This window comes from Bactrocera neohumeralis, chromosome 6, assembly GCF_024586455.1.
Source record: "Bactrocera neohumeralis isolate Rockhampton chromosome 6, APGP_CSIRO_Bneo_wtdbg2-racon-allhic-juicebox.fasta_v2, whole genome shotgun sequence".
Taxonomy (NCBI): Eukaryota; Metazoa; Arthropoda; class Insecta; order Diptera; family Tephritidae; genus Bactrocera; species Bactrocera neohumeralis.
In genome coordinates this window covers 74,222,397-74,245,615 of record NC_065923.1, presented here as the reverse complement: position 1 = coordinate 74,245,615, position 23,219 = coordinate 74,222,397, and the positions used below count along the sequence as shown (strand labels likewise).

Sequence of the window (23,219 nt, the reverse complement as noted above, 5' to 3'; positions counted from 1 at the left end):
TTGTTAGCTCGCAGTGTGGTTAATCGTTGGGCCTTACCCAATACGCTGAACTTACTTAACCTGCCGCTTCTTGGCGCAAGTGGGAAATTTCAAATGCGCTTTAATGCAAAAGCACTCAAGGCATTAGTACAATATTAGCTGAGACTTGGAAGTGAATTTATGCCTCACCTTTGAGTTTTAAGTTAGGGAAATCAAGTAGCTGAAGGCCGCGCCTAGAATATAAATACATACTAAGTATGTTCTACCATAATTGCTCTGAATAAAGGATAGGTACGTCCAACGTATATTGCAGACGTTCCTTTCTACCAAAGAGTTTAATCCTGTGGTGAAACCGCCGATATCGAAGAACTTGGCATTAATGATAAGCCTAGGATATAGTGTGCCAATTTACGAAGAAATTATTCAAATCGGTAAACTATAGCACATGGCTGCCATACAAACTGACCATTTAAACTCAAGTGCTTATATTGAAAATTTTTTCTTTTGACGAGGTATCGTTACGAAATTTGGCATAAATTATAAGCTAAGATACCGCAATAATTTACGAAGAATTTGTTCAAATCGGCAAACTATAGCACATAGCTGCCATACAAACCGATCGCTGAAACTCAAGTCCTTGTATGGAAAACTTGTTTTTTGACGAGGTGCCTTAATGAAATTTAGCACAGATTATTGCATAAAGCATCGCTATAATCTGCAATGAACTTGGTCAGAACGGATCACTATAGCTTGTAGCTGTCCTACAAACTGACCGTTCAAACTCAAGTTCTTGTATGGAAAACTTATTTATTTGAAGAGATATTTTCATGAAATTTCGTACGGAGTATTGTACAAGACGGTGATGCAATCTCTGAATATTTGCTCCAGATCGAACTACTATAGCGTATAGCTGCCATACAAACTAACCGAACAAAATCGAGTTAACGTTCTTTTTATACCCTTTTATGCTATAAAAAATGTAGCGGTACTGCGGTACAGCCGTAGTTAATGTTTTGACTTGTTTTCTGGTTTATCTTTAACAAGCTCGGTGAGTTTTTGATCACATTTTTTGTAAAAATGTAAACCAATTAGTTAAAAAATGTTTGTAATATATATGACCACCGCACATTGAGGCATCTTTTGGCAGCTCAAACTTCGTTCAAAAAAGTCTAAGTCGTAAAAAAAAAGTTTATTCTTCTTTATTTTGGAAAAAAATTTCAGTTACTCCATTAAAATTTTTCCAAATTTTTCTCAGCTGCAAAAGCACCCAAAAGTAACCGAAGCAAACGCCTGCTAATGCGTAAACAGCAGTGAAAAACAACGCGGTAGCAAAAAATTTCTTCATCCCTTGCCAGCCAGAGTGAAAAACAACGTAGCACCAACAAATTTTGACCCCTTGCCCGCCCAATTTCGCCCCAGTAATAGAAAAGTCAGCAAATTTATTTTTACAAAAAAGTATTTCTCACTTTATTTGTGAATTTTTGATGTATTTGTGTTTTTTTTTTTTTGTTTGTAATTTAATCTGACAACATAAGCTGTACTCAGTTCTTTTTGTTTTATGTATTTTTTTTGTTTTTATTTTTTTTTTTGTGTTTTTTTGAAAAAAATTTTACGCACTTTGGCGCTGGTAAAAATGTATGTAGTGTGTGTTTGTTTACACAATTTGTTGTTGTTGAAGTTTTAATATATGCTTTTTGTTTTTGTTTTTGTTTTCTATGCATAATATGTAATTAGAAAAAACTTAACATTAATACAATCATTCTTTGTAGTGTAATAATAATAATAATGATAATAGTAGTAATAATAAAAAAATTAATACATGCACAAGGTTTGTTTGTTTGTTTTGTTGGTAGGTTTGTTTGCTTGTTGTAGTTGTAATAAATATATAATTACGGCCGAGTAAGCGCTGAACTTACTGGCGACATACCTAACGGCGGCATTTGAGTAGGGTATTTATTGTTGCTGTTGTTATTTTTAATTTATGGTTTATTTTGATTTTTAAGCTATTGTGTTGAAGTGTGTTTGATTTTTTTGAAATTTTTTTTTTATTTTTGTTTATTATTTTTTGTGGACTAAAATGTGTTGTGGCTATAGTTTTTTTTTTATTTTTTTGTTGTTTTTGTGCCGTATGCTGAATATTTTTATGCTTACTCGGGTTTATTGCATATTTTTGCCAACTATTGCAAGTATTGTTTTTGTTTTTTTGTAATTTTTACCAACTATTGCAAAGTGTTGTTTTTGTATTTTTTGTTATTTTCACCAACTATTGCAAAGTGTTGTTTTTGTTTTTTTTTTTTGTATTTGCAATTTTTTGTATTTGAGTTTGTTTGCTTTATCAACTGTAGTTCTGTGTGTGTGTGTGAGCATTTCAAATTATTGCTAATTTATTGTTTTTACGAACTTTTGTTTTTTTTTGACTTTTTATTTTTACTGCAAAATCTCAAGTTTTTTGTAGTTATAAGCAGGTTTTTTGTTTTTTTTTTGTAATTTTATTTTAATTTTTTGGAAATTTATAACGCTTAAAATTTTGTTTCTTACAATTTGTTAATACTAATTTTGTTGCAAATGTCACAATTACGTTTAATTTTATTTTTTTTTTTACATTTTTAATTTTGAATTTTAGTCAAATATCGCATATGTTGCTTTTCACACATTATTTTTACAGTTTTACAAATTTTTTGCAAAATTTTTCTCACAAGTTTTACGCCTGAAAACGTTTATTAGCTTTTTAAAGTATTTTTGTATTTACGCGTTCACATATATTAGCTGCTTGCTAGCCTGCCGCTCGCTTCTAATACAAAAAAGTTGGCGCGCGCTGCTCACAAACTACATCAACATTTACTTTTTGTTTTATATTCATCTCTTTTGCTTTTAATCGTTTATTTCGCTTTTAAACTGCTACTCTGCTGCTGCTTCTACTTTTTTCTTCTTCTTCTTCTTATTTTTCTTCTTCTACAACTTTATCTTTATACTTCTTCGTAATCTTAATTAAAAAATCTTAGCATCTTAAAGTGTTATCACAATTTCATGAGTTTGAGATTTTGGCTGCCGCCGCGCGCCCGCACACACGTCAGACCGCGCGCTCACACACACACACGCGCCTTTATGCATATAATATACATGCAATGTATGCGCGCATGTGTGTAGGGCAATTGCGAATTTCCGCTTACTGTGCGTGTGTGTGTGCGTGACGCCGCTGCAGCCTTAGCAATCTAAAAATTTCATGCATTTCTACTCTCCTCCTCTACTACATCGGGCATTAACTGCAAATTTTTGAATTTCAAAAAAATCAATTCATCAATCAATCGATTCTCAAGACAATTGACTTAAACGCTGCGAAGCGTTTACTGCATTCACAGAAATTTGTTAAAATTAAAATTAAACATAAAAATATAATTTTAAAAACGTTTAGTAATTATTATTTGTAATATAAACTTTTTTTGTTTTTGTTTTAATTTTTTTTAATTAAATATGCAGATCATTCGTGGGCGCGTAATCGCTTTACTAAAATCTAACGAGTTCATTTTTGTTTCAATTGAAAGATACTTGATGCGTTTGCATTACATGAGATAGATACATACAAAACGCCGTTTGTACGCTTATATGTATAAATATGTTTATATGCATGTGTATGTAGGTATATGTGTGTGTGTGTCGTAAAGTATGCTGCTTAGGAAAGTGAAAGTGAGTGAAGTCGAGAAGTGGCGGCCCGCTGTGGAGCGCGCTGATACTGTAAGTAAAGTGTGTGCGTCGCTGTGTCTGTCTGTCAGTATGTGCGCGTAGGTGTATGTGTGTGTGTGTGTGTGTAGGTGGGGTTGTTTCGCATACACTTCTAACGGCTACGCTGCTACTTTGCATTTTAATTTAAAAAAAATTCTTAACTTAATAACACGTCTTACACGATTTCGTTTTAACTTCATCGTTTCGAGGTCGTCTCGTCGAGCAGCAGTCATCCTTAAAGCATATATCGTTCGTTAAATCGGCTCGTGTACCACCACAATTGCTTGCTGCTGCCGCGTGCGTTGACAAACGTCGTAACAAACGTCTACAGCCTACAGCCGCCACATTCACACCACCGCACACCGCGCACCGACGCGCCGCGTCAACACAAACACCGACGCCAACGCCGACGCAGCTGCAGTTGCAGACGCAGCCATCTCCAACTCATTGAACTGAGCTGTTGCCACGGCTGCGCGCCGCTGCTGCTGCTGCCTCCTAATGCTGTTTACATCGCGCACGATTCACGATGTTGGTGCTGTTGAGATCGTTGTGGCCGCACTGCTGCCGCCGTAGCTGTAGCTGGTGCGATCCGATGTGTAAAGTTTGTGTTTGGTGATGGTGAATGTTGCACTGATGGTGATTGTGCGCGCCAGACTCTTCATGAATTGTGGCAGCAGTGAGGTCCAGCCGCGATGATCCTGACGCAATGTCAAGTAGATCTCAAAAGTCGATACCATTTCCGGATCCAATTTGAGTTCGGCAATGCGTCGCGAATTGTTCGGTTCATCCTCGAATTCGATGTAGATGGTGCAGCCGCGTACACCGCACGGTTCCTTCGCTGAGACGCGTATGATTTCGGCGGCAATGCGCAGCGTGAGATCACAGGGTAGGGAGACTTCGGTGCAGGTGAGATGACGCTGCTTGGCGGCGCGCAACTCATCCAACAGGCGCAGTGAGAGATCTTCCACGGCTGCTGCATCGATATCATCACAGTTGAAGAGATTTGTTGAGGGATTCTGGGAGGGTGTATGCTGTGTGGTGAGGTAGCTGCCGCCCACTGTCGGTATTGTTGCCGAGTTTGTGTTATTTGCGGTGTTTGTATTCGGTGTTAAGGTGTATGGTGCTGAGGCCGCACGGCTAGCTGGCACCTTTTTCACCTCCTTCAACGACGACGGTGGGGCAATCATCACCTCAGGCACCGCCAGCAGCTCTTCGGTGCTCGCTGTGCGTTTGGTTTTCTTATTATTATGATGCATAATACTGTTTTTCACATTTTTATTGTTAACTGTGTTGTTGTTGTTATTTAAATTATTATTGTTGTTGTTGCTAATATGATAATTCTGTTGATTCTGCAGATATGGTATGGGTATGCTGGCGGTCGGCTGCGGCGCGGCGGCCACCTCTGGCTCCGCATCGACCCAGCCGCTGGACGCCAGCGGCAACAGTGGCGACAATGTGCTGGTCCAATCTACAAGTAGAGTAAACATAAAACAAGCGATTAGCGTTTTGTAAATATTTTTGATAAATGTGTTTTTTTTTGTTGCTTTCAATTTAATACCCTCAACGTTTTTACTGAATTATTTACTTTTTTATGATTGCACTCAACAATTTTAAGCCAAAGCAAATTTTATAGATAAAACTAAATTAAAAGCATGCAACAACAACTACTCAATAAGCACACAAAAACAATAGAGGTAGGCAAATAGCGATTCGAGAATGTTCGTGCGGCATGGAAACCAGCACAAACACACACAAACATACATACATATGTGGCTATGAGCTCGTATCTATGCACTCGTATAACAAGTATGCTGAAGAGTAGCATATCTTTATGAGCGCACACTGAAATGTGGGTGAGCATATACACACACACGCGCACACACATACACATAGCAACAGCAAACAACGGCCGCACAAGCACCGTTACGACCGACAGCACCAGCTACAACGTCGCCATCGTCGCTAGCGCTCGTATGCTACATTTGCCCGTTACGCCGCTCACCACCATCACCCAGCAACACTACCACCATCCCAACAGGCACACACAAACAGCGTTGACGTGCTTGCGCCGCTTAGCAACAACAAGCGCTGCTTGCAATAAAAATTGTAAAAATTAAAAATACGTTGATTATCGTTATGTAGAAGTCGTTGTTGTTCGTTTTTTTTCTTTGTTGCTTTTGGTGTGCAGCTTGTTTACTTGTGCAGCGGCAGCAGGCGACTTGCACAAACGCTCGTGCGTAACGCAACGTCCGACACGAGTGAAAGGGGTGAATGGCTGATTGGCGAGCGCTGTGTATGCGCCCACTTGAGGCAAATGTGTATCTGTTAGATACTTTGTATGTGCCAATTTTCGCCGCACAATGATTGCACTAATTTTTTCAGTTTTTTTTTACAAGAAAAGTTAATTATTAATTAATTTAATGGCGTAAAAGTGTCAGCGTTACGAGGTGGGTTTGTGGCTGGAGACATGACGTTTGAGTTTTAATGTCGTGTAATAAAGTTTTGAGCAGATAGTGGTATGCATGTGACTGACATTGAGTGGTGGCTTGCTAAAGACTTGAAAAGTTGTTGCTTAAAGATTGGCAAAGCTGTTTAGTTTTCAAAAATTATTTGAAAATTTTTTCAAAAATACTATTACTTTTTTGATTTAAAAGAATTTAAAAAATTTGAAAATTTTATATAAAAATTTATTTTAATAAATTTGAAAATTTTTATTTAAAAATGAATTTTCAGAATTTTAAGTTATTTTCAAGATATAAATGTACTTTAAATTATTTACCAATACAAATTTCAACTTATACATATTATTATAAGCACAGGTCGAAAAATTTGTAATGAAATATCAATTATTTTTCAAACCTCATTTTTGAGATATATGTATATATATTTGTTAAAAAGCTATTTGCTAAACACATTTGGCTTAAAAATGTTTTTTAAGTGCTTGCAGCATAACTCTATTAGAAATTTAAAACTATTGCTCGAAAAATCTAATCAAAATATGAAATCTAGAAATATTTCTCGAAAAATCATATCAAAATTTGAAATCTAGAAGTATTTCTCGAAAAACTACAATCACTATTTGAAATTTAGAACTATTTCTCGATAAAATCGAAACAAAATTTGAAATTTAAAACTATTTCTCGAAGAAACTTAACGCAAAATTGGAAATTTCTCGAAAAAATTCAATTCTAATTTGAAATTTCTCGAAAAAATTATATCAAAATTTTATTTTCTCGAAAGGTCCACTCAAAATTTGAAATTTAAAACTATTTCTCGTAGAAACTCAAGTCAAAATTGGAAATTTCAAAACTATTTCTCGTAGAAACTCAAGTCGAAATTGAAAATTTAGAATTATTTCTCGATAAAAACCAACCAATATTTTAAATTATAAAAGTGCTTCTAAAAAAACCAAATCAAAGCTGGATATTATTTCTCGATAAAAAAAATCAAAATTTTAATTTTAAACTGTTTCTCAAAAAAACGCAATCAAAATTTTAAATTTATTATTATTTCTCAGAAAAAATCCAATTAAAATTTCAAAATTTTCAATATTTCACGAAAAATCAAATCAAATTTTATGATTTAAAACTTTTTCTTGAACAAATTATTTTATATACTTTTAATTTTCGACTTACCTCTAACTTTACTGGACCCGTATATGTTGTATTTCGACTGGTATTGTTGTTGCACCGCAAGTACTTCCATTTTCATTTAAATTATTTGCTTTTCAGTATTGAACTTGTTTAAAACAAAATTGCTTTCGGTGGTTAGTGCGCTGCTTCACACTTCACAGGCTCCGCTCTTGCAGTTATTTCGACTGGCGTACGGTTTTCAGCAGGAAAATCTCAGTCGAAATCACACTGATTACTTTTTTTATATATAATATATATAGATATATCACTTTTTGAACGCTTCGGTTCAGTTCTTTGATTTTTTCAAAAATATTTACTTTTCTGAAAAAGTTCTATTAAGCTTTAACTTCTACTCTGCGCCTTCGCTATATCACAATTCGCTGAATTTCCGTTTAGTGTTAAGTTGTTGAATTGCTTGCTGCTGCATTGGAGTATTTGTGTTTGGCTTCCAATGCCGATATTTTAAAAAATTATTAAATTAACTTTTTGTAGTTTGAAATCACAGCACTTGATTCTGCTTTTACTTTAACTCTATTTTGCTTTTTCTTTTACTTTTTTATTTGTTAAGTTATCACTTTAATGGCGTTGGTCCGTTTCAGCTTGTTTTAAACAACGTTTTTTAAGATGGCAATTTTTTGTTTGTTTAAATTTTAGTTTAAAATTACAGAGTTCCTTCTTCTTAATTTGCTTCTTTTTCATAAAAAATAAGTACTAGAATGTAGATAGAATTCTTCTCGAAACAATTTGTGTTGCTTGCTGCTTTGCTTTACTTTAATGCTTTTGCTCATACATATACATTAGGCGTGTATGTGTATAATAAATTGGCATATGAAACTCGCGTTCTTCACACTTTCTTCTACAAATAGGTAAGTATATTTGACTCGCCTCTAATTCTTGTTACTATTCCGTTTCAGTTGTGTACTTCTGCAGTGTTTCGAAGCTACTATGCCAAACCGGCTGCATGAGCCGCCTATTTATACCCGCTCTGGTGGTTTGCTCCTGAGTTGTTTTTTTCCCTCAATATTGACTGCGCTCACCGCTCGCCACACTGCCATAGCCAGGCAACAGCCAGTTGCTATAGCTCGCTTAGCGGCCGGCCGCTATTGAGTAGCTATACATATGTACAATTGGAGGCACGTACACAGGCCAGGCATGAGCGCTTTCTTCATACCTTTGTGAGTTTATGCCCGTGTATGTACATATGTATGTGTGTGTGTGTTATTGCGCTCATTTACCTCGCACACTCGCACACCTTTGGGCCGACACTGCTCTTGTTTTGTTGCCTACGTAGCGCATATGTGTGTATGTTTAGCTGCTGTTCGGCCTATTGGCGTTGCGGTGTGCTGTTTGCTTGCCTTTACGCTCTTCACTCTGCCAATTGCTTGTTGTGCTTGGGTAAAAAGAGCGCACGCTGCCCTTCTGTTATTACAAAACGTGCAGGAGAGTCTCTTCTTTGACGCTCCGCCAGCCACCCTACTCAAGCCTTAATTTGTGTCGAGTTGATTGTTGTCGTTAGCGTTGTTGTTGTTGCTCGCATATAGAATCTGCACAGCAGAATCAGTGCTATTGTCTTGTAAATCGTTTCGAAAGCTACAAGCATGCTTATATACCGACGTTTTTTTTGTACATATTTACACCTCATAATTGCTTGACTGCTTGCATGTATGTGCAGTACAAGTACATATAGACTTATATGCAATGCGGTGCTCTTTCAACAGCTGAGCGACCCAGCAAACGGTGTGAGTGAGTGGAAAAGGCAAGAAAATCAGGTACATATTGTTGTTGTAATGACTGATTTTGTTGTTATTTTCACAATCAGTTCTTGTTGTTGTTGCTATTGTTGTTGTTGCTTATGTTGTTGTTGTTTCTACTCTTGTTGTTGTTTTTGTGCCTTCAGCTGCATTCGCTGATGCAATTTTTGTTGGCAGCAAGCGCAGCTTTTGCTCTTGTTGTTGCTAGTTTCAGCTGACGTTGGAGCCCAGCGCTTGCAGTGTTTGTTTTTGTTGTCGGTTGCTGGTGCAAGGATGATGAAAGTACAATTTAATTTTACAATATCTGAGTGACGTCTCCACATATGCATTTGTGTAAACCGTTGGCAGCGCTGAGTGCAACGCTGGGAGAGCGCATGTACTAGCGAAAACTAGTGAGCGCAATTTGAGCACATCTAAGCGCGTACTGCTCAGGTGTTGCTGACTGATAATGGGGGTATCTGTTCGATAGCGCATGGGCTCGGTGTATTGCCTGCTTAATTGCATTATAATCTGTTGGCTTACTGTTTAATCAGTACATTAACTTCAAGCGCTCCACACACTTCAACAAGGTGGGACTTATGTACATATGTACGTACCCCTGGAGTTAGCGCTTCAACAGCTGTTTCTACATACTTTCAACGTGAGATATGTAATATATGGTGCTGCTATACTTTTTCCTACACTCTTTCCTATTTACTTGTAACTTTTATTGCTAAAAAAACACTCACACGCTCTTATAGATAGCCGCTCTCTATATACTTGTTGTGCAGCTCAACTCAGCTGGGGGTTACACGCTCACCAACGCGCTGCGCTCCAATCTTCGCATGCCGCTATTAATATTGCTTTGCTTTTTCGTCTGCTTAACCTTCTCCGGCTGAGTATGTGACAGGGTCTACGTGACTCTCGGCAGAGCGTAGATGGCTTACATTTGTCGAGAACGTTTTGCCACTGCATTTTGTTTTTGTTTTGCCGCACTCACATATACTGTGTATGTACTTTTCATTATGTACTATATTTACAGCCGGAAAGAGTGACATCTTTTTAGACGTTTTGTAGCCGCGCGTTGGTTGAGTAGGAACGAGCGTACGAACGCACGCACGACGTGCGCGTTTGTGTGAGCCGAATGCCGGGCAGTTCAGCTGACGACACGGCCGTACGGACTTACAGAACGCCGTCTGCAGCGTCAGCCGCTGTTGTAAAACTGCAAAATTACGAGATAAAATAAAAAGTTGCAGCAAAAATAATTTACTAAAATTTTTTAATAAAAATGTGATTGCTTACTTGTTGGTGTTGTAGTGCGATAAACGCTCCCTTTGCGCCGCTTGCCGTGAACTCATAATTCGACTGTGATATTTTTTTTTATATTTTTTTTTTTTCGCTTTTGATTTTATTTTTTCGATTTTTGTTTGCTGTTGAAAGTTAATACAAACAGGATGCGAAATCAATATATCAAGCTCAAGTCGCAGTGAAAAACGAAAAACGGGTTTGCAGGCAAAGTGCGGGTGAAAGCGTAAAACCGACACTACAACAACTGCAAAGCAGCGACGTTTGCAATAAAAAAAGTAAACATTAAAGTAATTGTGCTAATCATAATAATCATTATAAGTGCGATTACAGGCAGACAGACATACAAACTTGTACATTTGTATGTATGGATATGAATATGAATATGTACATATTGCATTTACATACATATGTATAAAAGTTCAACTCGTATGCTTGTTTAAGCAACTAGTTAGCGAGCAATTAGTTGAGTTTTATATTTTTTTATATTATGAGTGGTTTATTAGCAGGCAACTCAGAAAAAAAGTTAAGAATTTGGAAAAATGCATCACAGCTTATGTAGAAAATATAAAGTTGCCCATTTCAGCAATAAATTTTTTTGCAATTGTAACTTAATATACATATGTATGTACATATGTACATTCATCTGTATATGACTGCCTTCAAAACGTTTCTTTTCGTTTAGCTTGACATCTTTGCAGTCTAAATGGGGGCTTGTCGCCGCTATCAGCTCGACCAGTCAACGTTGGCATTTAATAGGCAGGTTTTATTTATCGCTTAGTGACCTTGCTTCGCATGCTTTATTAAGATTTTTTAGTAGAAAATATGTATGTATATGTACTCAAAAAAAATTTGTGGAAATTGCTATGTCCTTAGAAATTTTTGAAATCTTCTAAAAAATAAACGGCAAAAATCTTCAATTTAACATTTATGCCATACAATATACAATTTTATGGGATTTTGAATTTTAAAAATTCAATATTATAACTAAATTTTTTTTTTAGCGAAATACGAAATCTGCTTAAAAAACCCTTATTTATAATTTGCGAAAGACTATCAATTTCGTTTGGCAATGCATTTTGCCGTGTGTAAGAGAAATACACAAAAAAATTGTATTTTATTACTAAAAATTTTCAACCGATTTTCAATTTTGAGTAAACTTTATTTTTTTTTTCAACAAAGTTTGTAATTCATCTAGTATAATTAATTACAATAAAAATATCTTGGTCTAACAACTTCTTCTGCTGAAACTCAAATACGTAAAATTTAAATATTTCTATATGGAAAAGTAAAGAAATCTCCAGTTTATCTACCCAATATTTCTTTAAAAACAAGAGTAAAGAAATTTCTAATTATTCAAATATAATTTATATAATCTTTATATGGCAAATCCACATATTTTTCGTATAAGAAATTATAGAAATGTCCAGTTTATTTATCAAACACACTTTCTATGGAAAGTTAAAACAATATCTAGTTTGTCTATTGCTGTTATTCATCAGCTGATATTAGCTATAACTCTTTTCGTCTGCAACAAGTTTTTGTTTGAAAGACAACTAAACTACTTTATAAGCTTCCATACATAAGGTGATTCATAGCGAGGTTCTCTAATTTTTATAAAGAAAACACACAGACACTTCAAACTTAATCTGGAATGTTTATTATCATACGAAAGAACATTATTTGGCATTTATTTTTTGATTTCTCTTTCAAATGTTGGCCGAGGCTACGTCTCAGATCGTCAATCTGTTAAGTCCAATTTTCGATGACTTGCTCGAATTGCTCGCGTAATGTTATGCTCCAAGGCCTGAATCGAAGCGAGATTATCCGCATAGCCTTAAATTTTATAGAGAAATAGATAAAAGTTAAGAAATAATATATAAAAAATAAATAGAAAACAAATTTTAAAAAGAAATTAAATTTTACGAAGAAGTCTCCAGAAAAATCTAGAAGCGTGCTAAAAGACTATATAAGTACATATGTATGTATGTATACATTTCTTGCAACTACGTTTATACGAAATTACGACTATAATACTTAGTAAATGCAGGTAAATAGTAACGCATTGGAGTTATAATAATAAAGTGGCACAGAAAAATGAAAGATCATTATTTTCTTCTAATTTTATTTAATAAATATTTATATTCAAGTTCAAAACCCCGAACTTGCTCATATAAAAAAATATTTTAAAATGCATAAATAATGGAAAATATATATTTTAAGCATTTGCGTTAGGAATGGCAACATAAAATAATAATTAGCATTAAAAAGTATATGTACACAAAAAAAAATAAATAAAATTGCAAAAACACTAAAAATTACAAAAAATAAGTGTATTTTTATTTCGACTTTCAATTATTGTCATAAAAAACCAAATTCGGAAAGAGATTTTTCTCGAAACTTCGCATGTTTTACTAACTGCAAGCGCTGCTGCCGCTAATGCACATACATATTACATACATATATTTATGTATGTATGTATGCGAGAGTGCATATATTTAACTATGTGTGGTTATGTAGCAGTAAATGCACAGCAAACACCGTGCAACACGAGGCAGCAATGTGTAGTGACACCGTCTTTGCCAGATAGCTAGGTAAGACCGACAAGACAAACTCATTTAACCATTTGTAAGCAAGAAAATCTAAGTGTGTGTGTTTGTTTGTGCACACATACATGTGTATGTGTATCGTAGAACCGGCAAACAGTTGAAGTAAAGAGGCAATGAAATTTTCTGAAAATTTTCCATTGCCATAAAGCAAAAGACAGCAGCACACACACGGACAAACATAGGTGAAATAGCAGAAAACAAGAAGCAAAGCAGGGGGATGCAAGAGGGTTGAAGTGATGGAACCGGAGTCAATCAGGGAGTTAGAGTCAGCACAAATAAAACTACATTCATCATATGTATATATGTATATACATATGTATATATCTAGGTATATATATATGTTTATATACATACATACATATATGTATATATACACATGTATGGAGTTAGCTATTGCCTGTGCATTAAGGTAAACATTAATATCATATGGTCATGACTGGAAATACATACAGACATACATACATACATATATACATGTACATACATATATGTATGTATGTATACAGCGTAAGCGTTGAGGGAGCCAGTGCTGTGTGTTGATTGGAGCCATTTATGCAGTGCGCTGTCAAAGATTTGGCTACTGAGTGAAGTTTTAGGCAAAAATTAGCTTGCAAATGTGTGGCAAGCAAAATATGCAACAATAAAAGGCAGGCAAAGAGCAGCGCAAATTGAGTTCAAATGTGAAGTGCTGTATAGAAGCGTTGAAAATATATACATATGTATGTACATCTATGAAATCAGTCAAGTTTAAATGGTATATGTGTATATATGTACATATGTATTTATCCACATAATTTTCAATAAAACGAGAAAAATGCAAATAAAATTTTGTTTAGTAAAAAGTTCTTCATTTCGCTATTTTCGGCGATTTCGACCAAACAAATCGCATTATGAAGCGAACTACAAACACTCAAGGAAATCATATACATACATACATATGTAAATATAGTTGATGTAATATATACATATTACATATAATATATGTATACATATACATATAATTGTATATGTAAGTATATGGGTTAAGCTGCACATAATATATATACATATACTATAGACATACATACATACTATATATACTATATTTAGGTGCAATTGCAGCGTAACCGGCTTCTTGCAGCAGAAGTTTTTGCTTTTAACTAAGAGCTAGCAAACTAGTCTCAGCTGCTGGCATAAAATACACGCATAAACAGCCGGTTGCATTTGTGTATGTGTGCATACATGTGCCTTAGTATATTGTTTATGGGTTGCTGCTAGGAAAGTTTATGGAAAAAAGCGCTAGGGTACTACAGTTTAGAAAATTATGGACTCAAAAACAATTTTGAAATCTTTTCAGATTTTTTTTTCTTTAGAACATGTTCAAACAGACTAAAAAAATGTTATATATTTTTCTTAAAAACATGTTCAAACATACTGAAACCATATTCTGACGTTCCAACGTTTTTTTCGTAAAATGAATCTTATTTCAGATTTTTACTATATTTTATAGAATTATGGATCCAAAAAAATTTTTTGAAGACTTTTTGGAATTTTATTTCTTTAAAATATGTGCAAACCTACTGAAACCATATACTAAGCTTTAAACGGATGTTTTTTCGTAAAGTGAAATTTATTTTAGAATTTCACTATATTTTAGAGAATATGGTGACAAAAAATTTACGTATATTTTTTTTTAGAATTTTTTTGTATAAAAATAAAATTTTTGTATTATACGGAAACCGTACTTTTAGCCTCAAATGTTTGTTTCGTAAAAAGAATAAGAATTTAACTAATTTTTTTCTTTTTTTTTCATAAATTGTTTCGGAAAAAACTAATTTCATTAATAAAATAAATTAATTAAATTAAATTATTTAAATTTTTTTTACGAAACAAACGTTTGAAGCTAAAGGTATGGTTTCCGTTTATTTATTTATCAAGTTAATTTTCTATTAATTAAATTAATTTAATTATGTTTTTTTTTTTTATAATTTTTTAAGAAATTGTTTCGGAAACAAATTTAATTTATTTTTCTTATTTTTTTTATAATTTTAATTTATTTAAATTTAAATTTTTATATTTTTTTATAATTTAATTTATTAAAACTTAAATCTTTTATTTTTTGTTTTATAAAAAAATAGCCAAACATGCTAAAACCATATTCTGAATTTCAAATGTTTTTTTATTTGTCAATTTATTTTATAAAACATGAGCTATTTTAGCGTTATTTGCAGCATATATTTTTTCCCATAAAAACAAAAAAAATAAAAAAAACTCGCTTAAATGCAAAGCAAATCTATCCACTCATATACACTTGCAACACTTTGAATTTCACCAGAAATGTCACGAAAATAGTGTTTCCCAAAGTAATCCCTACACAAAGTCAGCATTGCAGACACAGCTACACAGCGCAAAATTGTACATATATCTCAATCCAACTAACAGGCTTTTCTGCTTTCCTACTTTTCCTACCACACACCACACACAAGCACTGCAAGGCAATGGAAATTTTAACCAAGCAGACATACGCATAACCGCTCGCAACGCTGTCAAATCAATATAACGAAAACTCACTCAGTTTTACACTATAATCACTCACTCAAGAGCACAATCCTTGTGTTGCCCATATTCAAAAGAGCATTTTCATATGCAATTAATGAAAAAGTAATGTTCTCTTAAACAGCCTACTACCGACTCAATGTGCGCATGCACACTCTTTGTTTCTAAGAAAAGGCTCAAAGCCAATTTTAGCTTTGTTGTTGTTGCACACAAATGATATCTGCCGAATTTCATACTCAATTGCAGCAGCGTTTCTGCCAGCATATTGATCAGTATTTTTACTTGCTCAGCTGTTTTGCTTAACATACATACCCTATTCCTCCGGCCTACAACGAGTTAGAATGTAGCTGCACTCACACACACAAATATATATATACACCAATTTTTTTGCACGTTTTCTTTGTTTCTGCAAGTTTCCGCAGTATATTTTGTATCCTGTTTTTAAGATTTTAAGTCTCCCGCATAGATGGATTTCTTTCAGAGCTTACTTATGTACATATATGTGTATATGTATGTGTACTTATGTATGTATGTACCAGGGCTCTTATAAATTTAGGAAAAACTTGTGTGAACATACATATGTATGTCTATATGCTTGAATAGTATATGTAAGCTTCTATGAAGTTATATACTTATGTACATATGTATATTACGTACTCGATATCCATTAGCTCAGGGCTCAGCTTAGAAGCGGTTTTAAGCTATAATAGTATGCCTGTTTTATATGTCCGTATGTATGTGTGGTATATGATATACAAGCAATACATATAAATACATATGTATGTATATGCACATGCTTCATCCAGTCTGTTCTGATTCAATATAATCTATGATCAGACTGGCATGGACGCATCAACGTTTCTGCTTTTCCTTATAGATGAACGAATTTCGTGGGACTTTCTTCAGCGCGTTAGAGAAATTTTGTTATGAAAATTTTATTTTCTAGACGCTATAGATAATACTTATGTAGATCCCTCAGCATACTTATACAGACTTGTCATGCCTTCTTATGCTTTAACATTTCTATATGGTATGGTTTTCTTTATGAGGCAATGCTTTTTTCGGATTTTATTTTTGACAGCATTGCCTCATAACTTTTTCGAAGTATATTTTATTAACTTTTTTCGAAGTTTTGTATTTTTCACAACTGTTACTTGATTTATACTCAAAAATGCTATAAACGATCGACATAATTTCCCAGAAGAATCAGTAGTTCAAGCAAACATGAATTGGTTTTGCATCACGTTTACTCGGATGGATAATACGCATCCTCAGAGATGCCGTACAATGAGCACCGAAGACACTATTGCCAACAACAACATTTGGAGCAGAGCCCATCAGTTTATGGAAGATTTTTCGGAAGAATCTTGCTTTCCGAGCTTACAAAATCCAATGGTTACGTGAATGAGTAAAGTTGACTTATGTGGAGTGATGATAATCTAAAATCCATGATTGCGACACTGTTAAATCCTCAAAATGATGATCCAAAACCCATGGGTGAGACACCTTTACACACTCAAATAGTCACTTTTTATGGTTAGAGATAAACTTTGGTTCAAATTTCTTCGAAAGTGAGACCAGACATAGCATTACAGCCAATTGGGAGCATTATGGAGTCATGATTAAAGACTTTTTCATAGCTGAACGGATAATGTTGATATTGACGAGCTTTAGTTCCTACGGGGAGGGTCGAAAAGTTCCAAACGAGAAACATATTCACCTTTTAATCAAAGAAAAATTAGTTTAACAGGACTTTCTACAGGCGAGTAGTCGCTATAGAGTCATGATTAAAGGATTTTTCATAGCTAAATTGGTAAATGTTGATGTCGACAAGCTTAAGTACCTATGGGAAGGGTCGGGGGTTTGTGGCATGACTTCCAAAATTGTACGAACAGGTCCCCGAGGAACACCTTTTAATCAAAGCTAAATGAGTTCACGGGAATTGCTACAGGCGCGTCGCTATAGAGTCATGATTGAAGACTTTTTCATAGCTAAAAGGGAGAATGTTGATGCTGACGAAGTTTGGTTCCAATAAGCCGGCGCTACAGATAATACAACCAACGAAACAAACCATTTATTGAAAGGAACTTTAAGTGAGCGCATTATTTCGTGCCGGGGGCTTGGGACGAAGCCTCCAAAATTGTGAGAAACGATCTCTTTTTCGACCAAACGAGGAAATATTCAGCATTTAATCAAATAATCAAAGCTAAATTAGTTTCACGGGACTTGCTACAGGCGAGTCGTGCTGCCTATTGCTTTAACGTTGCGCTTTTCATACATATGAATGTACGTACATACTTATGTATATGTTTTTATGTATTTACATGTATTTACATATAGTATATAATTTCTGTAAATATCCAAAGAATTGCACCACAGAAGAAGAAGGGCTTGTGCCAGCATGGCCTGCTCTCTACCGCACAGTCTGCTCTTCAACTTGGTTTCCTTTTTCAACTTTTTATTATCATTGAATATTGTTGTTTTACAAATCTTTTCTTTGCTTTTTTTTATAATTTTTTTCCGCTTTGCGCTTTCTACTCTTTTGCTGGCATACTGTAATTTGACTCTAACGATAGCGGGACGGGACGCTTGGTACGAGTGCGGAGCACACAACTCAGCTTGTGGTAATCATATGTTTTTCGTATGACCAGCAAATGTATACATACACATGCACAGCTATATACATATACATATGTATACATATAGCTATTTATAACGATATACTACACTTCCATATGTTTTTTACGACTTTGTGGCGAATATGAGTATCTTTGGGTCGGTGCATACACAGCAAACATACTTACGTCTTTCAATGACATACACACTTGTTTATGCATACATACATATGTATGTTCATGTTGTCATAAACGTATGCAGCTAAGTGTTTGGGTGTGTGTGTGTGTGTGTAGCGATGACATGTGAGTATGTTAAGAACTTCTACCTGCACTGCTGCGCTGCCTCTGCTAAACATTTATTGTTGTTATTGCTTTATACTTATTGTTAGTTTTATTGTTTTTTATGCCGTGGCTCATATTTATTTGTTCACGACTTTTTCTGCTGTACGCCGCTTCTGCTTGGTCTCTAACTCCCTCCGCAACGTTGGCTGCATTTATCCAAACACATATACATACATACATATATACATATGATACGTTATATGTATATGCATATGTGTGTATATAGAACTAAAATAAAGTATACATATGTACATACTTATGTATGTGAAAATGTGCTGCGTCTTGCGGCAAAGTGTATGGAACCAGTTCCAGCTGAGCTAAGCAGGATGACAATGTAGCATACAAATGTTGTTTCCTCCGTGCGTTCGCTCTCTGCAACTTGCTGTATGATGAAATTACCTACGTTTGTCCGTCAAACCGCACTGATCAACTGTTGTTGTAGGCTCACCAAAGCAATGCTGCATGCTTGTGCATGTCTTGCTACCGCTTTGTGGCACAGGTTTTTGTTTATATTGGATTTTTACTTTTTCCTTTTTGCTTTTTTGCTCTTATTGTTTCAATTTTTGCACTTGCCACGTAGTCCTGCTTTGCCTTTGCTGTCTCCTCAGCTGATCGTAGTCTTAACAATGCCGAAATCAATCTCTTTGTTGTTGCTGCTGTCAGTGGCTGACGTGATATTTCGCATTTTGATTATCGAATTATACGATTTCATCATATGATCTGGCAGGAAAGTTCTAGAGCTCCGGCATATACACACATATGTATATGTACATGAGTATACACATATGTATGTACATATATACATATACTTATGTATTCTAAATGCGGGTAGCAACATAAGCAGGGTTTGTGTTTGTAGTGCATTGCTGTTGCCAGGTCGGATCGATTCAGGCAGACAGCGCAATATACGATCGATCGACGAAACCTAACAACCAAAGGTCCGTCAAATTGGTACATAAAGGCAGACATACATAAGTACATATATAAGTATGTATGAATATAAGGATGTTAATATGTTCATATGTATGTATATGTAATTGGAAATGCAATTGTGTGTATGAGCTCTTGTACCTGACTTGCATTTAATATATAAGTATGTATATGAATGTATGCGTGTATTTGCTTGCTGCCGATCGCGTGAGTTTCTGCTTTTTTCCTATTGTACTCACAATTTTCTACTTCTTTGCTGTAGTTTTGTTGCACATTGATAAAAATATAGTAAGTACTTATATACTTATATACATATATGTATGTATACAGCCATGAACACACAAATATCACGCTTGGCCATCAAATAAAAACTAAAAAAAAATATTTTAAAAATTGTTCAGTTTCATATTACTGAAACACTAAAACTATAAATATTCTACTATCGTAAAAAAAGACGCAAACATCAATATCCAATGCACAATCCGAAGAGAGTTTTCAAAAAGGTACAAAAATTTATAAAAGTTATTTAAAAAAAAAGCATAGGATTGCTCACTTCGTTAGTATTTTGTAGTATATCTACTATTTTTAAACACCCCTTCACATCCTTGCTGCATGCTGTCCACCAAGCCCCCTCCATTCCAGCCCATAAATAAATCTTTTGCTTGCTGTTTTGGTCCTTACATCTATTGGATTCAGATCCGGACTTGGTAATTCAATATTCTAATTTTTTCATTGTGGAGCCTATGCTTTACTGCCTTTGCGGTGTGTTTCGGATCTTTGTCTTACATAAATGTCCAGTTCGTGGGCATGTATTCAAATACAAATGGGTCCAGTTTATTATTTTAATATAACCAAATACTGCAATCGTTCCATTTTCCTATTTATTCCAACAATTGGCTTGGCGCCATGTCATGAAAACGCGCCCCAGACCATGATACTTCCACTACCGTGCATACTGGTGGTTTGGGTATACCTAGAGTTAAGGGCTTGACCTTGTGGGTGACATACAAATGTTTTACCATCCGAAACCTTTTATTTATCTTGTTTTCGTCACCTTAAAGCACGCTCTTCCAAAATTGTGCGGGTTTGTCTCTGTGGACCTTTGCAATTCCAGTCGAATTTTGATGTGGCGTTTTGACAGGAGTGGTTCCTTCCTGCTATAATTCGTGCAAAAAGTTGAGTTTTGTTGAGTTGTCTTCTTACAAGCTTTCTGGTTAGGGTCACAACATATTCGCCCTTAACTTCGATCATAATTTCTATGGCTGACTTAAAAGGATCGGCTTTGCTCTTCCGTAGAAGTAATATTCGGATTTGTGCTATTTATATACTTATATGCCTGTATGATACAAGATCATTTAACATACATACATACATATGTAAGTGTATAAATACATATGTACATATGTATGTATGTGTTCTTGCACCTGTTTTCTCCTAGCACAGGAAGATTTAATATGTTGACGTAATACAGTCTGATTATTAATTTCACAATTTTACGTAGCTACGATTTTTTAAATATTTTAACTGTATATATATACATATATAATTGACTATATACTATATTAGTATACCTATACAACAAAAAACATGTATGAAAGTACAAACATACTTTTAGCCTCACAACCAATAGACGGTTTCAGTGATGCGTCTCTTGCGGTTTGCTCCCTGTCAAAAACCAGAAGAGGGAGTTTGCTTTCTCGCTGGCTATTTGTTAGTAAAAACTAAAGAGAAACTACAAGTTCAAAAAGAGTTTTGTATAGCTTGAATTATGCTGCTAAGGACATACATACATACATACATATGTATGTACGTAGCATACTTATATTGATTGTGTCGAAGCAAACGATTGCATCAGCTATTGTAAATCTTTTCTGTGCAATATGCTCTTTCATAAATCTTCCAGAGTTTTCGATGGGCTTGATTTCATCACTTCTAGAAATCTATAAGCGGTAGAAAATGCATAAAAATCAGTAGGTGAACATTTTTTTAAACGAAAAAACGGTAACTTCGCACCGAAGCTAGAATGTAGAATATCGTTCAATGTGTATGGCAGATACATACATACATACATATCTAAATAACTTCCTGCAAGCTCTTTGTGTTGGCTAAACGCCTGAAATGTAGCAAATGCATTGATGAAATAACACAAAAATATGTACATATGTATGTATGTATGTATGTTAGTTTATCAGCTTTACATTTGATTTCAGCATATCTTTTCCTTTATGCAATTTGTATGAGGTTTAGATCAGAAATACTGACTAAGCTCCCTTAACAGATAGATACAATACAAACGCTCACTCTTACACATTTTTAAAAATATTTTTGACTACAAGCACTTAAATCCGATTTTGGTATTTCACTGAATTCAAGCACTTAGTCTTGAGTTTGGTGTTTCATTGAGAAACTATTGCAAACGAGCTTTAAAATATGCGAAGTTTTCTAACTCTATCTAGAGATCCAAAGGTGTTTGGTTTGTTTCCTATGTACATATGTATATATGTATTTCCAAAAAACTAATATCTACATAAATATATTAAATTATTCCATTATAAGTACATCACTTTAAAGTTATCGAAACTTCTTGCATATTTCACAAGCATCGCAGCTCTGTCGCGAGACGATTTCGCAATTCCAAGAAATACTGCACAATGAGATCGCCACAGAAGTGAGCACTAATGCAGCAGAGCATAGCACAATTTTTTCTAACCGCAAAAATTTCACCACTAATCGAGCAATCTCCGTGCGATTTGTCACGCCTCCGGAGATACGCTGTTGCCGTGTCAATAATCCTTAGATACTCAAGCTTTCATATATACCCCCATACTATACATATGTATATGTATATGTACATATGCATGCATGTACATGTATGTATGGTCTACTATGTGCGCTTTTGCATGACTTGTATGGAATGGGTTGGCACACGTGTTGCGTTTCGCTGCTTCCATTTGCAGCAATCGTATGCGCCGCTATTAGTCACATTTGCTAGCGATTCTGCGCTGAAGTTGACAACAGCAAACTTCAAGGTTTCCTACCAACACACACACACACACACGCGCACACATGCTGCTGCTTACTCATCGCCCAAGGTGCTGGCTTACTCATTAACCTTTTCGAACTTAGAACACCAATTAAACAAATAAGTAGACTTGTACATACATATTTACTAACTAGCACATGTAAATAGAAGAAATTCGCAAATATTCCGGCGACTGGACAAATAGAAGTATGCGTTGCTCAACGTACGCAGCTGATCAAATATAATGTGTGCATTTTGGTAAGAGCTTGATAACTTATGTTTGTATGTATATATAAAAAAAAATAAATCTACATAATGTATTTGCAAAATCTCATCAAGTGATTAGTAAGACGTTATATTATTGTGAGTATTTACTTGCTATCCTCTAATAATTTCATTTAATGCTCACCAAACCGGCTGCGTTTTGGAGTGGTCCATTCGGAATAGTCCAATTTTGGGCAACTTTTTCGAACATTTATTCACAAACGCACGAATGCATTATTCATATGTGTAAATATGTATATGTATATACACATATTTCTATATTTTATTGCTGATGCACGAATTTTACCATCAGCCAACTGATAACATATCGAATGATCTATGTATGTATATGGCAACTATTAAACAAAGAACTTTACTTAAGGGGGTATTCTGGTCTAGAAATTTAAAAAAATCGATTTTTCTTTTTTATACAGTCGAACTGCCCATGCATTCTTTAACTCGAAAAATGCTCTAACTGTTTGGTGTGGTTTGTACGCATTAAGAGAGTAATTAACATATAAATTTCCGTATTTTTC

The 23,219-nt window shown here is 34.8% G+C and overlaps 1 protein-coding gene and 2 long non-coding RNA genes across 12 annotated transcripts in view; 1 reads left to right on the top strand and 2 right to left on the bottom strand.

The window, feature by feature from the left end:
- Positions 1–23,219, top strand: part of LOC126761174 (uncharacterized) — a 951,325-nt gene that overhangs the window by 832,388 nt on the left and 95,718 nt on the right. Inside the window, exons 1-2 of one of the 10 annotated variants that reach the window (XR_007667331.1) lie at positions 9,971–10,310; positions 10,700–12,960. The exons of 7 other annotated variants lie outside the window; for them this stretch is intronic. This is a non-coding gene — a long non-coding RNA (uncharacterized LOC126761174). Of the gene's footprint in view, positions 1–9,970; positions 12,961–23,219 lie in introns of those variants that run through there. 2 more of the 10 variants (XR_007667324.1, XR_007667323.1) reach the window with 2 other exon arrangements.
- Positions 2,256–8,295, bottom strand: LOC126761170 (protein scylla-like). The gene is made up of 2 exons (XM_050477135.1): positions 7,335–8,295; positions 2,256–5,167 (listed from the first exon to the last, which is right to left on the bottom strand). Exons 1-2 carry the CDS (start codon positions 7,408–7,410, stop codon positions 4,221–4,223), a joined length of 1,023 nt encoding a protein of 340 aa, XP_050333092.1. The 5' UTR covers positions 7,411–8,295; the 3' UTR covers positions 2,256–4,220.
- Positions 12,004–15,437, bottom strand: LOC126761177 (uncharacterized). Its single transcript, XR_007667336.1, has 2 exons — positions 15,329–15,437; positions 12,004–12,202 (listed from the first exon to the last, which is right to left on the bottom strand). It is a non-coding gene; the product is annotated as an uncharacterized LOC126761177 (long non-coding RNA).

What these genes read in the sequence shown, in the direction of transcription:
- LOC126761170 (XM_050477135.1), bottom strand. Translation starts at nt 7,410, where the DNA reads ATGAAAATGGAAGTACTTGCGGTGCAACAACAATACCAGTCGAAATAC. An exon ending in CGGGTCCAGTAAAGTTAGAG is followed by an intron (nt 5,168 to 7,334) that starts GTAAGTCGAAAA and finishes CTCTACTTGTAG; the next exon opens with ATTGGACCAGCACATTGTCG.